Below are 18,429 nucleotides of genomic sequence, written 5' to 3' on the forward strand. Positions count from 1 at the left end.
GATTGGTTTGCTTGCATCATTAACTTGACATAACACCCCTTCTATCTCAGGCAATTAACCCCATCCTACATCAATAAAATGCCTAGAGGTAAAGAGTGCAACGGAATACAGAGCAAGTTGTTGGATTTTCTTTTTGCAACTTTCAGTTTGTTAGTTCACCTTAATAAAAACTCAGAGCTACACCTACACAGCTATATCTTCAAAGCTAATAGACAAGGCAGCTGAAGTTAACCTAAATGAAAACTGCAATCTCTTGGCCCTGTTTGGTAAATGGCGGTTAGCTGTTAGCTGATTGGGTTAATTAGAGGGTATAACTAGTTGATAACATTAGCTGATTGTAGAAAGGTGTTTGGTAAATTAGTTGTTAGCCGATAGCTGTTTGGTATAATTTCTTTTCTCAAAAAGCTAATTGAAAAAGTTGCTTTGAGTAGTTTTTTGAATTTTAGCATTTCGGAGTTACAAAAAGTTAATTAACCAAACACTTATATTGATTTTTTAACCAAGTCAAAGAGTTAATAGTGGTCAAATAAGCCAAAATTGGCCTATAGGCTAACTATTTTACCAAACAGGGATAAAAGTCATGTTATATTTCACTCTATGGTGTAGATGTGCAATAAAAGGAGTAAATTGTATATTGAATTGACTTTTGGTATATTTCTTTTGATTCACTCTTTCATAGTTCTCCACCTCAATTAATCTTATTTATACTTATTAATCACTTGTAACAGACTTTGTGCTACGTTATATGAGTGTTATTTTGGGTTTGGAAGAGAGATTTCATATCTGCGATTAGTACCAAAATTGTTTATCATAAAGCCTATCTAAGATGATTAAAATGAATGACACAGAGTGCAACAGATATCTAAATTCAAAAATTTAGCTTATTAGCTAAATGTTATATACAATAGGTTAACACTATTCTTTCAATAGTGAGCAAAAAATGGAAAGCATAACTAATCTACAACAAAAGAGTCAATTATGTTGCTTCAACAGCCAAATATTAAATTTTCGTTGTTCCCCTCACAATGAAACAAACCCAAAGGGAGGTAGCTGAATATTTCTAAAAGAAATATGTAGTTTAAATTTAACCCCCAAATTAATCAATGAGTTGAACTTACTGGTCCCACCCGACTTGAGCTTGCCTCACCGAATGAAACAGAAGCTAAAGACTTGGAAGCCCATACCTTGGCATTCATAGCTCCTTCCTGCAAATTGCTTCTCTTGCATGGTTCCTTCAGAGAATTAAATAATTGTAATCCCCGATGCATGTAGAGCAGAGGATGCTCCCACAAGCTACTTATCCTCATATTGTAGCTCCTATAAGCAAATTGAGCAAACCTACGAATATATGGGAAAAGAGCATAGAGCAATCTCATAAGAACAAATACAGTTGCCAACATCAAGTATGTCTCCTGCCGAAGTAAGTTCTCAGGAGACCTCGCCCAGGAGAATGGGCAACTTTCCTGTTCACTGCCACTATACCCATCGTGGCTTGTAGAACATCCAATCTTGTCTAGAGATATGCCATCCTCTGTTGATGTCTTAACACCTTTCCATGGAATAAAATACATAAAATACATAAATAAATAAAATAAGGGACATAAAGGACTATTCTGGCTAATGAAAAGCGACAAAAGCATAGAAAAGAATAAAACTTCGAGAAAGCATGTAAAGATAGTTTTAAAGGAGGTTAACATCCTCAATCAAGTGCATCTGTAGCACAACAGTTTTAAAAAGAAAACCTCTTACCAGTAACTCCATTATAGAAAGTGATTAGAGAATCAAGGGTCCTGGGGCCATGATATTGAACACGCATTGTAGAATTCAGAATGAACAAAGTAGGGAGCCCATGAACTCCATACTTTGAGAGAGTACTGCAAAATTCAGTGTTAGGTTCCTACCTGTTAAGATGTAGTACAGACTGACAATAACTGCAAATATTATGGGTGCCCTAACCTTGGCTTAATAGCTGACTCTTCAATTGCAAAGTGGGGAATTGAGGGGAACAGGGAAGACAGCACAGAAAAGATTGGTCTAAAAGTTATGGAGAATGGACACCATGAGGCATAGAAGAGGAAAACAACATAGTTATGTGATCTTCGGTGAATCATATAAAGTGCCCTCTGCAATGACATCTCATCTCCCTTCACAGCAAAAATGTGAAACTCCATTAGAATTTCTAAAGAAATGAAAATAAAAGGTTAAAAATAAATAAATAAAAGAAAAGATCCTATAACATTGACAGAGGGAAATCAGTTGCACAGTACATTTTATTCACAGCAATATAAATTCAAAAATTGTAAACATTCCACTGCTCGCACTCAAAAATTTCAAACTGAAGCAAAAAAATGATCATTCCATATTTCCACTGTGGTTTTAATTTTCAACTCATTTAATCTAATATGTAGAGAAGTAAAAATAATTGCTAAGTGGCTTAGTGGCCATTGTTTGTCCCATATTTACTCCACCCAGGCCTCTGATAATAAAAAGTTCAAAGATGGATTACACTAGAACTGTTCTTGGATGCAACAATTTTCTTATATCTAAAAAATTCAAATTTAACCCCGGCGAAAATTGAATTGGTCAGATAATAGCTTGAAGTTCTCCTCCCTGATCCTAAGCCATACTGAGCTTACCTCAATCCCATGCCATCATTTGGTGTCAGCTACATGAATTTTCTATATCCATCATTTTATGTTTTTCTTATTCTTCCACACCAGCTGTAAGAACTATTTTTCAGTCTTTTTAGTTTGAAGAATCAGCATACTCCCACTGAGAGTTTAAAACTAAAACAAAGAGAATTTTGATTTATTTTCTCTAACATGACTTAAGTTGAAATTCAACATTCTCAAAAGGGAGAAACATATCAAGGATACGTAACTATCTGTTATCAAAAGTCAAACTTCACCCACTGAAAAAAATTCCGACATAGCTATATCCAGGCTCTTCAGCTAATGTCTGTTGGGCAAATGGAAGATGTGCCCGAAAGTTCATTTCAAAGCTAAATTAACAAACTGAATTATGCACCTACATGGGGCTTGAACAGTAGAAATACAATTTTGACTTATAGGGTCTAGTTATTTGAAATCATACTATAGTATGAATCTGAATCCTCCACTAGAAACTCACCTTTAAAAAAAACACTTTGGCAGTTGAAAGGGGATCTGAATATTGAGTACAGTAACAGTATGATAGGTTCATTAAGACCATTGGAGAGGCTGGAATATTCGGTTATTTAAAGATCAATGAATCAATCAGAACTACTAGCATTGAACTTTTTCTTCAAAAACTATTAAGCATTCTTGTTGACACAATTTTAACATTTGGCTAACAGATTTAGCAGAAACGCATAGAAGAGACCAAAATGTTGAGGGGTTAATAACTGAAAAAGGGGAAGACGGAAGTAAAAATTTGAGAGCACAAGGGTTCATTTCTGAAGTGGAAGGCCTCAGGTTAATTTAATCTGCTAGTTGGTCTAAAAAAGAATTTCTGAATTGATTTTGCAACAGCATTTTTGTTCACTATTAGAAAACCTGTTGTAGTTCTGTCACTACAATTTTCAGTTGGGAATGTGCTTTTCACACTTATGAATTTTTAAAAAATCAAAACTATATTGTATATTCACACACACACACACACACACATATATTCATTTTTCTTGTGACCTAATAAAGTTAATTAAGGATCCTGATACTATTGACTATTGAGAAGGAAAAGCGCAGCAAGAAAATGAAGCAGTTTTATTATTATATTCATAACAAAGATCGTTAAAAGGCATTGAATAGTTAAATGGAGCTATTTCAAGCAAAATATACATTGTCTCTTTCTTGGAAAGTTGGTGAGTACTATCTAATGGTTAGATTTTACTGGGTTTTTCACATACATAATAACCTGGATATAAGCTACATATAATGGAGAGTGTGTGAGCTGTGAAATATTGAAGTGCACAAACCATTAATGTTGTCAAAGTTGATAATTGTAGAACATAATAAAGTCAATAATTACTTCTACATCACACTGTGATGATAGTATGTATTCAGTTATGATGAGTCATTAACAAATTAAAGAAGTAGAACAGTCCAATCTTAAGTTACAAAGGATGCATAACTCCAACAAAAGAATAGTATTCAATTAGATGGAAATGTAAGATATCGCACAAGTAGTGATCTTTGATTGACAAAAAACACAGTTGGCACTTGGCAGCATACATTGTAATGTAGGTCTTTGGACTTCGGGGCATGATAAATGCAATGAATTTCAAAATTAAGCCAACCTATCCCCTATCATTTGCCAACACCCAACCAACCATGATAAATTTGTGCATCAATCACTCTGAACATGTAATTATGTAAAGCTTTGATTCTGTTCTTCAAGACTTCAATGCAGAATTGAACTTTTAAAACTTTCCAAACAGTACAAACATTATCTAGAAATTCTTATTTTTATTTCAATTTGTAAGCAGTAATCTCATCTGACTTCATTTTTTTTAGGTTACAAACCAAGTCAACATATCATTGAAAACAAAAAAGACAATAGTCATTAATTACTAAGAAGGCATACCTAGTTAAAACTTCAAAAAATAATTTATTTAAAAAAAAAAAACTTTTCACCTAATTCCGTCCTAAAATATTAAAGGTCTCGAACAAAAAAATACCTAAGTACAGATAATCATATTTATTTAAATAAAAAAATTTTTAAAAAAAAAAAAAAAAAAACACTTCAAAAATAAAAAATATAAGAGTGGAGATTGAAATTATTTAACCTCAATTACAGCTGCGGCATATGAAGGTTTGATCTCATCCACTGGACATGTGAAATCTCGGAGGCCCAAGATCGAGTGTTCGACCGAATTCCGCAAGGGACAGACAGCGGCAGGCGAGGGCATGAGGTCCTGAGCGAAAGTTAGCCTCCCGATTATGGTCAACAGAGCAAATCCAGCTCCCAGATTCCTGAAACCCGCCATTCCAGAAATAGAACAATATGATTCGACAAGTAGCGCCCGCAGATAAGAAACGGAGCGGCAAAGCACAACCTAAATCGAAGAAGAAGAAGAAGAAGAAGAAGAGAAGGAGGTAGCGGTGGCGGCAATGGCGGTGGTTGTGGGAGTGGAGGTGACAGCGAGAGCCCAGCGCATCTTAGCGTTGAGGCTCAGATTGTGCTTGAATAGATGATGATTTTCGCTTTTATTTTTATTTTTATTTTTATTTTGCATTATTTTTGTTTTTTGGGAAAATATAAATATCAAAGTACGGTTCGCAGAAATGATATTATGAGCCAAATAGAAATCCACTTTACACCCATAAAGTCACAACAATTTGACACTTCAACCCCTGTTTGGCTGTTTATTCCTTTTCTTTACCCACTTTCCTACCATTTTTTCCCCCTTGAAATTACTATCGTACCCTCCATTCAAATGCCCTTTTGACAAGTTTCCACGTAAAAATAAAAAATAAAAAATAAAAAACTGATTTTCTAAATCTAACTTTTATTAAATAAAATTATATAAGAATTAATAATAATAAGTCATGAATTTAGGAAGACTTAATGAGTTTGATTCGCACATGAGAATTGAAATTGGAATGGTAATCAAATACTTGATAATAAGGGTGGGCAATTCGATTCGAATTTCTTGAATCGAACCGAGCTAGTTCGATTTGGTAATATGCCGAACAATCGAAAGGTAATGTGTTCTTATTCGATAAAAAACCAAATCGAACCGAACTATTTGGTAAAAAATCAAATCGAACCGAACTGTTTGGTAAAAAATCAAACCGAATCGAATTGTTCGATAAAAAAAAAACCAAATTGAACCGAGTGCTTGCATATGTTATATGTATATGAGCCTTTTCCTCTACGTTAAATTTAGGCGTTAACCATAATTAATGCATTAAAAAAAATAAATTCAAATTTTTGTTGTATATTTGTGAAATGTGACTTATGACACTCGAAGTTAAAATATTACATATAGAAGTGAAACACTGTTGTTCATGATTATGGTCATATATTATTCGTTTAGGTGATTTCATTTTCCCTTCTATTTCAGTTATTTCTAATTTTACTGGCTGATTTAGATTTGAACAAAAAAGTTTGCTACACTATATAAATACTCCGTAACTAATAAAAGTCTCATTAAATGAGCTTGATTGAACTGAATGGATGCTGAATGGATTTTTAATCCTAAATTATTAGTAAAAATAAATAAATAATTAATTAATTAATTAATTGCGCTAGAACACTATGAAATGTTGTGAATTGAGAATCTTAAACTGAATTGAACCAATTCTGAACTTTTTCAAACCGAAACGAAACCGAGCTGGACTACAATGTTAAACCGAATGGTTTCATTTTTTTAGAACCGAAACTGAACTTTTCAAACCGAAACGAAACCGAGCTGGACTACAATGTTAAACCGAATGGTTTCATTTTTTTAGAACCGAAACTGAACTTTTTCAAACTGAAACGAAACCGAGCTGGACTACAATGTTAAACCGAATGGTTTCATTTTTTTAGAACCGGACAAACCGAAACCGAACCGAATACGGAAATGTCCACCCCTACTTGGTAATAGTAATGGATTTTTAATTTTTATGGATGGTATACAGGGCTTAGGCCACATGGACCGGCCCTAGAAAGTAACTGGATCAGGAAGCCTAAAAAGGATACACAGTACCGAGCAATTTAAGAGTTTAATAAGGATTGGGCTTAGTATTCGTAATGTAATAAGGATTGGACTAATTATTTCTAAGAAGAAATTTCAATTTTGGTCATATGACTATATGGGTCTTGTTAATTTTAGTCCCTGACTTTCAAAAGTGTTAATTTAGTATCTTAACTATGTAATTTTTGTCAATTTTGGTCACTTTGGCCAAATTGTCGGCCAAATTTCGCCGAAAAATTTTAATAATTAAAATAATAAGAGTATTTTGGTCGTTTCACGCCTCTTTTCTTCTTCTCCGGCGAGTTCATCCCTTTCTCTCCCGTTTCCGGCGTTCTTTCTCCCTATAAATCGTATCTTTAATATCATCAAGCATCCTTTCCCCATCATCTTAGTTCATTTCATTCGTCAGAAACGGGAGAGGAAGGGATGGACTCGCCTGGGAAGAAGAAAAGAGACGTGAAATGATCAAAATACCCTTATTATTTTAACAATTAAAATTTTCCGGCAAAATTTGGCCAGTAATTTGGCCGGAGTGACCAAAATTGATAAAAATTACATAGTTAATGTACTAAATTGACACTTTTAAAAGTCATGGACTGAAATTAATAAGACTCCTATAGTCATAGGACCAAAATTGAAATTTCCTCTTATTTCTAATGTAGTATGATTAGGGTTTATTATTCCAAATGCAACAAAGACTCCGAATATAAGGTAGTCTAGAATTCTTATTCCTTGTAGGGCTCTAGGCCCAAAATATGTATAAACACGCCCCCCCCCCCCCCCCACCCCCACTCAAAGCAATATTCATAAATACAAAATACATAATATATTCTCTCCATATATTTTCTTTATTTTTCCTATTTAACGGTAATTAATGTAGTAAATACGGTGATTCCTACATATATGTGAAGTATAGGCCAGGGGTCGGATCGTACAAAGATCCTGCTCTAATCTGCTTGTTGGTTTAAGTAATTAGGCTTGGGTTACATGACAGTGGGTCAGAAGTTAGAAAATGCCAAAAGTTCTCCCCCCCCCCCCCCCCCCCCCCCCCACGCACTACAAAAATGCCGATCTCTCGGCATGTGTGACACGTGGAACGCATGCACAAGGTAAGGTTAGAGACCTAACTGATCCCTTCACATGTTTAGAGATTCCTAATTCCATCGGACCCACCGCTATTGAATTTGATTGAGAAAACTATGCCTAAGGCTCTAAGTATCACAGGTCGGATGCTTAATCTCGACCTAATATGGTCGGGGTAGAGTAACGAGTATTAGGCTCCGCTGGCTAGTGAAATTATACTTGATCAGAGATCTAGATCGGGTAAGCACGTAGAAAAGGTCGGTCATGCTCGGATTCAGCACTCGATGGATAAACCTGGTATCGATCATGTACACGCTACGATACGGTTGAGAATAATCCCTATCAAGTAATGTTGGTCAGTCGTTGACTGCCCAAATGTCATAAAACCAACAGGTTTTGGTGAAAGTAGGAAGAAATTTAAATAATTACCAATATTGATGTTTGGTTATGTATGAGCATATAATGAGAATAAAGGTTTTAAAAATATTGATTCTACTGTGATGAACATCTAAAGTACCAATATGAACAAAAAAAATCAATACAAAAATATGAGGATGTAGTGAGGAGGCGACTGATTAGAGGTGACAGATGAAGAGGGATAAGAGAAATGATACCCATTTTTAATTAGGAAATGTGATTTTTAATTGAAGGTAATCAAATCTCATAGTTGTATATTAAAAAATTATCAGCTAAATAATAACTATTATTTTAATTCCCATTCTTGGTTTACCGATTAACCAAACACACTCTTACTCAAATCAAAATACTAATATTACTTCACAGAATAAAAATAAATGGAATAAAGAAGAAATAGTATAAAAAAGTTGTTCCACATAATTATATAAGGAATTGTATTTAAACATTTGGTCAGTTAAAGAAAGAGCAAATACCAATTTTGGTCCCACAAGTATTGGTAAAATGACGGTTTTGGTCCACATGTTTAATTTCTACCAATTTTCATCCACGACTACTGTTTTAGTATCAATTTTAATCCACGACTATTATTTTAGTACCAAAATTCATCACATCGATCACCTATTTTACTATTTATTTAAGACGTCCCGAAATCTAAAAATTTTAAAGGCATTTTCGTCCTTTTTCAACTTAAGATTCCAATTTGAGCATAAATAAATTAATTTTAAACCCTAAGATCGATCTCAATTCGCAGTTCTCCTTTTCATCCTACTTTAATTTGAGGAAAAAAACTACGAATTGGGATAGATCTTAGGACTTAAATCCCTTTATTCATGCTCAAATAGGGTTCCTAATTTGAAAAGCACGAAACTACCATTAATAATTTCATATTTCGGCATGCCTTAAACGAATGAGTGACCGACGTGATGAATTTTGGCACTAAAACAATAGTTATGGATGAAAATTGGTACTAAAACAATAGTCGTTGATGAAAATTGGTAAAAATTAAACATGTGGACCAAAATTGTCATTTTGCTAATACTCGTGGGACCAAAATTGATATTTGCTCGTTAAAGAAATATAAAATAAATATATAATAAGTATCTATATCCAAAATACAAATAAACACGTGTATATGTATTATTTATATTTATTTTATATTAATTTAATTTTTATGTATAAATAAATATTATGCTTATGTTTTTTTAAAGGAAAAAATGAAGTGTCATTAAATAGTAATAATATTATAAATATAGTTGAGTAGGGTGAAATTCCACTCCCTCGAACCAGCTTGGAAACTTAAAACCCCGTGCTATGACATGAGCTACATGACTCGCTAATATGCTAACGTGACAAATTAAAATGTTCTCATGTTCTTCCAATGATTCCAATGTCCATGAATAATCAATAGATGCTTTGTAAAAATTTGAGCTTTAGTTTAAATTGTCCAACTCCAATATGACATTATTGGCGGCTAACGAGTACTAAAATTTTATGAATAACCCATTCCATGTAATTTTATTTCATGACATAGAAAGTCATAAGAATAAACCTAACATTCCTTATATATATGCTACCTAGGGGCCCAGGTATATTTTATAAAATGCAATTTCCTATACGTATAGAACATGCTTTTTGCATTCTGTTGGCAAATCATCCAAAGCATCAAGTACATTTAGATTAACATTTAAAACCTTCTGTCTACAGTTTTTTTTTTAAATATAAATTAAATCAAATTTTATACGGAGTATAAATGAATGTGTGGCAATACAAGGCCAAACTACAAACTGCTGTCAAAATTAAGACCATATCAACTATAAGCGAACCCCAAACCTAAGGGCCCTCACGTCCCCTACCTTGGAGAGCTTGTGAGAGGAGGTAAGGGCCCTCCCTCAGTGGCGTAGTGATCTGAGTGTTTGCTTATTTCTCAAAATCTTACCCCTTGCAGAGTTCGAACTCAGGCATTTGCCGACCATCACAACCACACTCAGGCTTTCACCACTAAGCTATGCCCCAAGGCAGACCATATCAACTATGGCATCAAAATTGAGGGCTATGAGTGCATGGAACTCAACAGCTTGAGAGCCAGGTCCTCCTGCTCTGCCACAGAAACAGAATCTGCCTTTACGCTCGTCTTAAAGCTGTCACCGTCCCTCTCCTCGTCCCTATCGAAGTAAATCTTTTGCTTTTTGGCTCTCTCTTTACCAACATTGGCATCAGATCGCAAGAGATCATCCTCGTCTTCCTCTTCCTCCTCATCTCGCCCTCTCTTCCACTTGATCTTCTCCTTGATTCGTTTTTCTTTGAGGCGTTGACGGTCCAAAGCTTTGTCTTCTTTGTCCATCAGCTTCAACTCTTGTCTCATCTTGGCATATCTTTCAATTACTGCATCAACAACATTAGGAATGTCAAGGAACAGAAATCCATCAGATTCTCAGCAACTGCTTAAAATGTACCTTTGTTTTTGTCAAGATGAACCGAGTCAGCAGAAACCTTTGTCTCTGCTAACTTTGCTAATGGAGGTAATGTGTTGCCTTCCTCATCAAATACAACCCTTGTCCCTAATGGTCTATGGACATTGATCTTTAGCTTCTTTTTCTTCAAAACTCTAGATGCGGGCCTAGAAAAGCAAGTGTGACAAAAATCAAGTAAATCAAAATCATAAAACCAGCAGTAAGAGAAAAATGTAAAAGGAAGATTAAACTATCCCAACAATATAAAGAGGGAGAAAGGATGGCATACAAATCATCTACAGCCCCAGCAGTTTTAGCTTCACCTGCATTCTGTGTGTCTTTTGAAAGAAGAATATCATCCTCATCCTGATCTTCTACTTCCTCCTCAGATTTTTCAGGATTTGGGTTCTTAATTGGAAGTTCCAACAAATTCTCATCGGTAATATTCTCTGGCATGACAGACAATGCTTCAGACACAGTCTTGCCCTTTATTTTCTGTTTTAGAAATCTGATTTTGGGGGTCATTGGAAGACCCAAAGAAGCAGAAAATTCCTCGACAGGAAGTTTTGTGACATCAAAAATTTCTTTATCCTTATGTTTATAAATAGACTTCAAATATGTTGCAAATGCTCTTCGAGCAAGAGGTTGTAGATCATGATACTTGACCAGCAAAGCAGCCATTAATCCAGAGACAGATTGCAGAAACTCTGCCTTTGCCTTGAAGAAGAAGAAAAAAAAAAGAAAAAAAGATTCAAGTATTACTAACTTCATTTAGAAAGCCAGAACAAAGTTATTCAAAATTCGAATCCTACAGGTAGCTATAAACTAGCTTAAAAGGTGCCAATTCATCATAAAGTCAACAAGATATAAATTTGAACAGTGAATAGAAAGATATAATAAAGAGAGATCAAACAAATTAAATCATACCTTGGTAACATGAAGGGGAATCTTTTTCTCTCTCAATTTTTCAAGCATTTTCATTTCAGAAGGCATTACAAACAACAGTGATTTCCCACCAGAAAGGTAGCGAGCAGTACGGCCAACTCTATGTATGTAAGTAGCACAATCCTCAGGGCAGTCCACCTGAAACATAATTTCCCCAATAAAGTCATTATCTTTTGCAATATATCTAAAGCAAAAGTCTCACCACTAAGTATTTGCTTCTTCAATAACTTTGCACCTAACCTGGACAACCCAATCAACTGCCTTGTTGAAATCAAGGCCACGTGAAGCAACATCTGTGGAGAAAAGAACAGATCTTTTTTCCTCACGAAACTGGGAGTATATTCCTATCCGTTTCTCCAGTTTCATTCTTCCATGAAGACATTTGAGGGGAACTCCAGGACGGAGCTTCCTAAATGCCTCATAAACAAATTTTACCTGTAAAATTGTATACTTGCAATTTACCAAAGGAAGAAGATATGCAAGGAGCAGATAATATTGAGCTAAACATGAGGTATAATAGCAGAATGTGAACATGAAATCTATAATGCTTGGAGACATCCAAACATTGTTGATGCACATTCAAATGAAAACAATAGCAACAAACAGGCAGTTGGAAGATAAATCAGACTGAAGTTGCCAAAACAGCAATCTAAAGCCAATAAAACAAACCAGGATAAACTAGAGAAACAACTAGCTCTTTCACATGTCATCTATCTCAAAAGAGGAAAAAAAGGAACTCATTGAATTCCTTTCAGGCAGCAACAGTATACAAGGTGCACCATCAAGAATGTAAGGTTTCATTATCACACTTAGATGTCTTCATACCTGCTTGCAACTAGAAAGGAACACCAGTATCTTGTTATTAAGATGCTTCTTTATAAAGCTCCATAGCATATCCAATTTTTGATGAAGAGGAACAATCATCGCTGTCTGCATCAAACCACTAGGAGTTGCAGTAGTGGACTCCTCGTGCACACTGAGGTACTCTGGGTCTTTCAGACTGAGCCTAGCAAGATCTTTAACAGACTTTGTTTGGGTTGCAGAGAATAATAGGGTTTGTCTGTGCTTAGGCAACTGTGAAATTATTGCATTTAATTGTGTCTTAAATCCCACATCAAGAATACGATCAGCCTCATCAAGGACCAATACCTGTTCACCAGCCATAAAAGTGCAACATGATTTAGAAACTACTAAACCATATACATAAACACATTACTTTCAGCTATTTAATCAAATCATAACCAAGTAAGAATCATTAAGATTGCACAGAAGTCTTGAATAAACAGTAGTCAGCAAAATCCTTATATTAATAAGGCTCTGTAACCACATAGATTTCTGACTTCTGTTTAAATTTTAAAATGATTATGTAGAAGGATAACGGAAGCTGAATTCTACTGGTCCAGAAAAAGGGTACAGGGACTAGTCAGGACAGAGACTAAAGCATATCATTGCTTCTTTTTTTTTTTAAAGGAAATAGAAAGAAATGACCAAACAAATATAACTGTTGTCTGGACCTGAAGCTGCGAGCAGCCAAAATTCGGTGTCTACAGGGACTAGTCAGGACAGATACTAAAGCATATCATTGCTTTTTTTTTTTCTTTTTTTTTTCTTTTTTTTTTTTTTTATATAAAGGAAATAGAAAGAAAGGACCAAACAAATATAACTGTTGTTTGGACCTGAAGCTGCGAGCAGTCAAAATTTGGTGTCTCATCCATATGCTGAAGAAGCCGACCTGGAGTACAAATCAAGATGTTCATCCCATTTACATGTTCTTTCTCTGAATCAATGTCTTTTCGTCCACCAATCAGAACACAAGCACTAAATCCATGATGCTTTCCAACAGATTTCAGTACTTCAAAAAGTTGATCAGCTAATTCCCTTGTGGGAGACATTATGATACATCCAACCCCATCTTCTGGACCCCATCTAGCTTTGTACAACTTCTCTAGTACCTGAATAATGTATCAGTCAACTGGATCATATAGTTGATATGAAAGAGTGCCACAAAGCCATTCAAATTTCAAGCATAAGAGAAGAAAATCAAACATACAAGAATAGACCAACTGAATTTTTTCACTGTCAAAACAGGGGACTCATAAGAGAAGGGAAATCTATAAGAAAATGGCACACACTGACATTGCCATTGACATTACCATCCATAATTCCATATTGCAAGCTTCACTCCATGCCTTAAGAATGACACAAAGAAAAAATAGTTCATAGCTTTATGGTTTACATAAACATTAAAGGTGGATAGATTACATTCTTAAGCTAAAAGTACATGTATAGAGTTGACTCAAGCATGGGGAGGGTCAAACATGACCACAACTCCACAAGTCTAAAACTCTTTGTAGTGAGATTTGAGAATAAAGCATATGGCACTTCTTAATAAATCTACATTCAGTTTAAAAGAAAGCATATATGCCATGTTCTGTTCCTATAAGAGGAAATAATAGTCACACCAAATAAAAGCAAGGTTGTTCAAAGCTACATTTCGGAAGTGATTTACACTGCCTTGGCACAGTCTGATACTGTATTAAATTTGAGCAAGCTTGCTCTTCGCCTCTTCTATTTTGCATGTTTAAAATTAATAGACACAACTAAGATAAGAATCCACTGTAGAAAGCTATGCTCTGCATCTCTTTACAAAAGTATAGCACTTGCAGCCAAGATAAAAGAAATATAAGAGTGAAAATGCATCAAAAGCTCACCGGAATTATAAAAGCTAGAGTCTTTCCGGACCCAGTTTTGGCTGCCCCAAGAATGTCACGCCCACAAAGAGCATGAGGCAGTGAAGCCCTCTGAATATCCGTCATTGTCTTATACTTAGATAGAGCTAACCCATCCTGGGTCTTCTTCGACAGTGGCAGCTGACTGAATCTAGTGCAGCCAGTGTACCTTGAGAATGAGCCATCGGCTAATCGACCTACTGGAGCTTTATCCGGTAATGGTTCGACTGAAAGCGGGTTTATGCCACAATCGGGTTTTCCTGATTCGATCCATTCTTCAAGGAGCTTGATTTCATTAACCTCCGATTCACGTCGCTGGATTTTTGCTTTCCGGGATTTGACTTTGGGTTTTCTCATGGTTTTCAGTCTGTCAGTGTGCACAAATCTTGATTTTGAAACACCAAAATTTTTTTAGGCAATACAAGAACATATTGGTTAGTTAAGAATATGAAATTTTAGTGTTTCTTGATTTATTATATTATCAAAAACTTATTTGTCTAAAAAAAATTAAAAGGTTTATTTGAGATCAAAGAAGCAATATCATCTATAATTTGTAATGAAAAACTGTAACAATGTTAATAATAAAAAAAACACACTGATATTCAACAAGTAATGGGTAATACTCAGCTTATAAAATACTAAAAGAAAACATGAAACAAAAATGAAGCGATTAATAAAAATCTCAAACCCTAAACGGTGGAGGAGGAGGTATTATACTATTATGCACTGTTAGGATTCGAAACCATACTGCGCTTAGGCTACATTGATTGCAAAATCCCCTATATATGGGTTTTTTTTTTTTTTTTTGCAAATTTAAATATCACAATGTACCTTTCTGCAAGTTTAAATATGCAGAAATATTTATAAGCAATCAACATATATTCCCGCAGTTTGACAAAATCGAGAAGTAAGAAATCAGCAATTCAGCATAGGATAGAGGCATAGAACAGAGGTTGTTACCTCTTCGGTAGGCAAAGAACAGAGGTCGTGCTCCGTTGACGATGGTGGCGGCACGAAGCTCACTCAAAGTTGGAGCTTGGAAGCACCGCGGAGCTCAGTCGACAATGAAAGCGGCGAGGAGCACCGCCGACGATGGCTACGGTGCGGAGCTTCGTAAAGGCGTTTAGTGATTGTAGAGTTGATCGATGACAGTGATGCAGGTGAAAGTGAAGGAATGAAAGGCTTAAGCTATAGAAGAATAGAAGACGGTTCTTGGATATTTGAAAGTTGTTTAGGGTTTTTGAGGGGTTTCTCTTTCTTAGTTCTTCCCCCAGTCTCTCTTTCCTTTTTCATTTAGAGGGTTAGTGAACAATTTTTTTTTTTTTTGAAGAACAAATTTTATATTTTTAAAATGAAAAAAAAAAATCAAATAAACCCTTCAATTTTAGGGTCTGTTTGAAAAGCAGGAAAATGACTTCTAGAAAATATTTTTTGAAAAATAAGTCATTTTCTAGAAAATATTTTCCTTTTCGGTGTTTGGCTACGTAACAGAAAATTGTCTTTGTGTGTTTGGTTCATTTTTCAGAAAATGAGTAGGAAAATGCAAAACCCAAAAAAAAAAAAAAAAAAAAAAATTATCACAAATATCAATCAATGGAATATTAAAATTAAAACATACAATTTTTGGGCGATTTGTTCAAGAAACCTCCACTAGTGCATCAAATCTCAAAAATATCACAAATCAATCAATGGAATATTAGATAGAACACAAGTGCATCAGATCTCAAATTCATTCAAATTAAACTTGCAATTCCAGTGGCAGTTTTGTTCAAGAAACCTCCGCTAATCTTGCAGCTGTACGAGGAAAAGCCGATTGAAGCAAATTCGGCGGAGCAGTGGAGCAGCCCTTGAACCTTCGTCTCCCTTGAAGAAGATTCGGCGGCGAAGCAGATTCGACTGTGGTAGGCGGCGGCGAGGGCAGAGCAACGACGGAGACCAACAAATCGACGCAGTGGTTGAGTTTCTTCCTCCGTCTTCCTCAGCAGCGACGGGCAGAGGAGTATTTTCCGGAATGTTGTGGAGCAGCCCTTGAACCTCCGTCTCCCTTGAAGCAGATTCTGCGGTGGTAGGCGGCGGTGAGGGTAGAGCAGTGGCAGATTGACGCAGTGGCTGGGTTTCTTCCTCACCAGCGACAAGCAGAGGAGTGTTTTCCATAATGGAAAATGACTTCCCCCAAAAAAAGGGGAAGTCATTTTCCGGAAGAATGGAGTTATTTTCCATTGACTAAAGCTTATTTTCCTTTGACTTCTCATTTTCCTGTCTAGCCAAACACCAAAAATCCGGAAAATGATTTCCATAAATCATTTTCTGGGTTTCCAAACACACCCTTAGGTGAAAAAGCAATTAGTCCCTTTAACTTTAAAAATTTTCTATTACAAACTTGAACTCTTTAAAATTTGTGCAATTAAACCTAATTTACATATAGCCAACAAGTTACCCAAATTAAAAAAAAATATTTATTTTCTTTTTTGTTTTTGTTATCGTCGGCTCTAGCCTCCTCTAAACTGGAAGGAGGCGACAAGGCATTTATCCAATCTGGAAGGAGGTGACTTTGCCTCATTTGAGAATGAAGGGGGGGCGACTTTACCTCCTTCCGTTCTAGAAGAAGGCAAAAAAGTTGCCGCTTCCTTCCAATCGAAAGGAGGTGGCGACTATTACCTTTTGTAGAAGAAGTCATCAGCGGTGACAGCTAACAACGGTGGCAGTAACTTGTCATGTTTAATCGAAAATTTACAGAAAATACAGGCTAATATGCTGAATTGCACTAATTTGATGAATTAAAGAGTTTAATTGAACCTTTTTATAGATTGATGGACTAATTGCACAATTTAATATATTTTGAGGGTTTCTCTTCTTTTTTTTTTTTTTTTTTTACCCTTATCCCTTTTAATAAAATTAAAATCTTTTTGGTATGACTAACATGTGTACTCCCTTGTGGGATTAAGGTAAATGCAATTTAGAACTCGAACTTAAGAGCTCTAAAGAAATTATTAAAAGAGATTCACATCATTTCATTCATATTTTATGAGTATTTTTAAAATTAAATTAACATTCTACTAAGGATGCGTTTGGAAATTAGGCAAATGATTTCTTGAAAAAATTTTATGGGTTTCTAGTGTTTGGCTAGAGGGGGAAAATGAAAGTCGGTGGAAAGCCTAATTCACTCTTTTTCGCAACACGTGAAGGATTGCACTATGTCCATATAGTACAATAACCACCAACAAATCACCCCTTGAACACAAAGCCAGCGATGAACTATTACACTAGGTTTTTCAACTTTTACAGAGTTTACTCCGCCTTTTTCTACTTCTCCGAGTAGAGATTATAAGGTTGAAGTCTTGAAGACATGAGTTTTCTTCTTTCTCCAACTGGAAATCTTGGCTTCTTGAATTTGGATATTTGCACGTTGAAGCAGCTCAAGACTTCTTGAATCTGGATAGAATTTGTAAGCGTTTTGTCTCTCTCACTGGTCACAAATACTTGAAAATATTCAGAGTTTTCTCTCACTAGAATACTAAGAAAATGACCAGCTCCTTCTTCTGTAAAAGAAGAGGGTATTTATAGGTGTGAAAATTGTTTTGTTGGAGGGAAAACAATTTTCAAAATGCCTACAGACCAACGGGTAATCCGTGAGGGTAGGTGCGTTCTCAGATTTCTAGTCGTTGATTCCTTAAAATGTGTTGAACATTTGCTTTTTATTCTGCACAAAAGGATAGGGCATTTAATGTGAAATTGACCTTGGATATGTTCCTAGGATTCACTTTGCATTAGGACATATTTACTTCACCTTTTTTAGGTTTCGGACTATTTACGCTCATAGAATGTTTCTGGCAGTCCTATCAAGTAGTTAACTAAGCTAACACCTCGAGCATTAGGTCATCTCGGATATGAATGATTGACTTTACCAATCATCTCTTAACTCCTCACATGATTTGTCTTATCACCCAGTCTTGATAATACTCAACAAATAGACCCTTCAACGATTCGGTCTTTACAACCTCTCGATTTTCGTCTTCGAATCTTCATCTCTGATAACATCTCGGTTACGAGTCATTGAGAGACAGCCCCTCGGGTTAAGTCTCGGCTCATTATCTTTGTTTCGTCTAAGAGTTAACCCCTCGGGTAACTCCTTGGCATGAGACTTCCC

At 35.5% G+C, this 18,429-nt stretch overlaps 2 protein-coding genes across 5 annotated transcripts; both read right to left on the bottom strand.

Annotated features, from left to right (window-relative positions):
• Positions 1-863: 863 nt before the first annotated feature.
• Positions 864-5,217, bottom strand: LOC109184775 (5'-adenylylsulfate reductase-like 4). Its single transcript, XM_019334812.1, has 4 exons — positions 4,763-5,217; positions 1,957-2,144; positions 1,750-1,874; positions 864-1,549 (listed from the first exon to the last, which is right to left on the bottom strand). Exons 1-4 carry the CDS (start codon positions 4,961-4,963, stop codon positions 1,101-1,103), a joined length of 963 nt encoding a protein of 320 aa, XP_019190357.1. The 5' UTR covers positions 4,964-5,217; the 3' UTR covers positions 864-1,100.
• A 4,618-nt stretch (positions 5,218-9,835) lies between these two features.
• Positions 9,836-15,568, bottom strand: LOC109184773 (DEAD-box ATP-dependent RNA helicase 32). 4 transcript variants are annotated; one of them, XM_019334807.1, is made up of 9 exons: positions 15,243-15,568; positions 14,265-14,649; positions 13,230-13,505; positions 12,379-12,702; positions 11,794-11,988; positions 11,536-11,691; positions 10,898-11,325; positions 10,612-10,775; positions 9,836-10,540 (listed from the first exon to the last, which is right to left on the bottom strand). In XM_019334807.1, exons 2-9 carry the CDS (start codon positions 14,637-14,639, stop codon positions 10,209-10,211), a joined length of 2,250 nt encoding a protein of 749 aa, XP_019190352.1. In that variant the 5' UTR covers positions 14,640-14,649; positions 15,243-15,568; the 3' UTR covers positions 9,836-10,208. The 4 variants fall into 4 exon arrangements, with proteins under 4 accessions (XP_019190352.1, XP_019190350.1, XP_019190349.1 ...); XM_019334805.1 differs by having other exon boundaries at positions 14,265-14,657; XM_019334804.1 differs by having other exon boundaries at positions 14,265-14,667.
• Positions 15,569-18,429: the final 2,861 nt, after the last annotated feature.

Source organism: Ipomoea nil, unplaced genomic scaffold, assembly GCF_001879475.1.
Source record: "Ipomoea nil cultivar Tokyo-kokei standard unplaced genomic scaffold, Asagao_1.1 scaffold1286, whole genome shotgun sequence".
In the NCBI taxonomy this organism is placed as follows: domain Eukaryota; kingdom Viridiplantae; phylum Streptophyta; class Magnoliopsida; order Solanales; family Convolvulaceae; genus Ipomoea; species Ipomoea nil.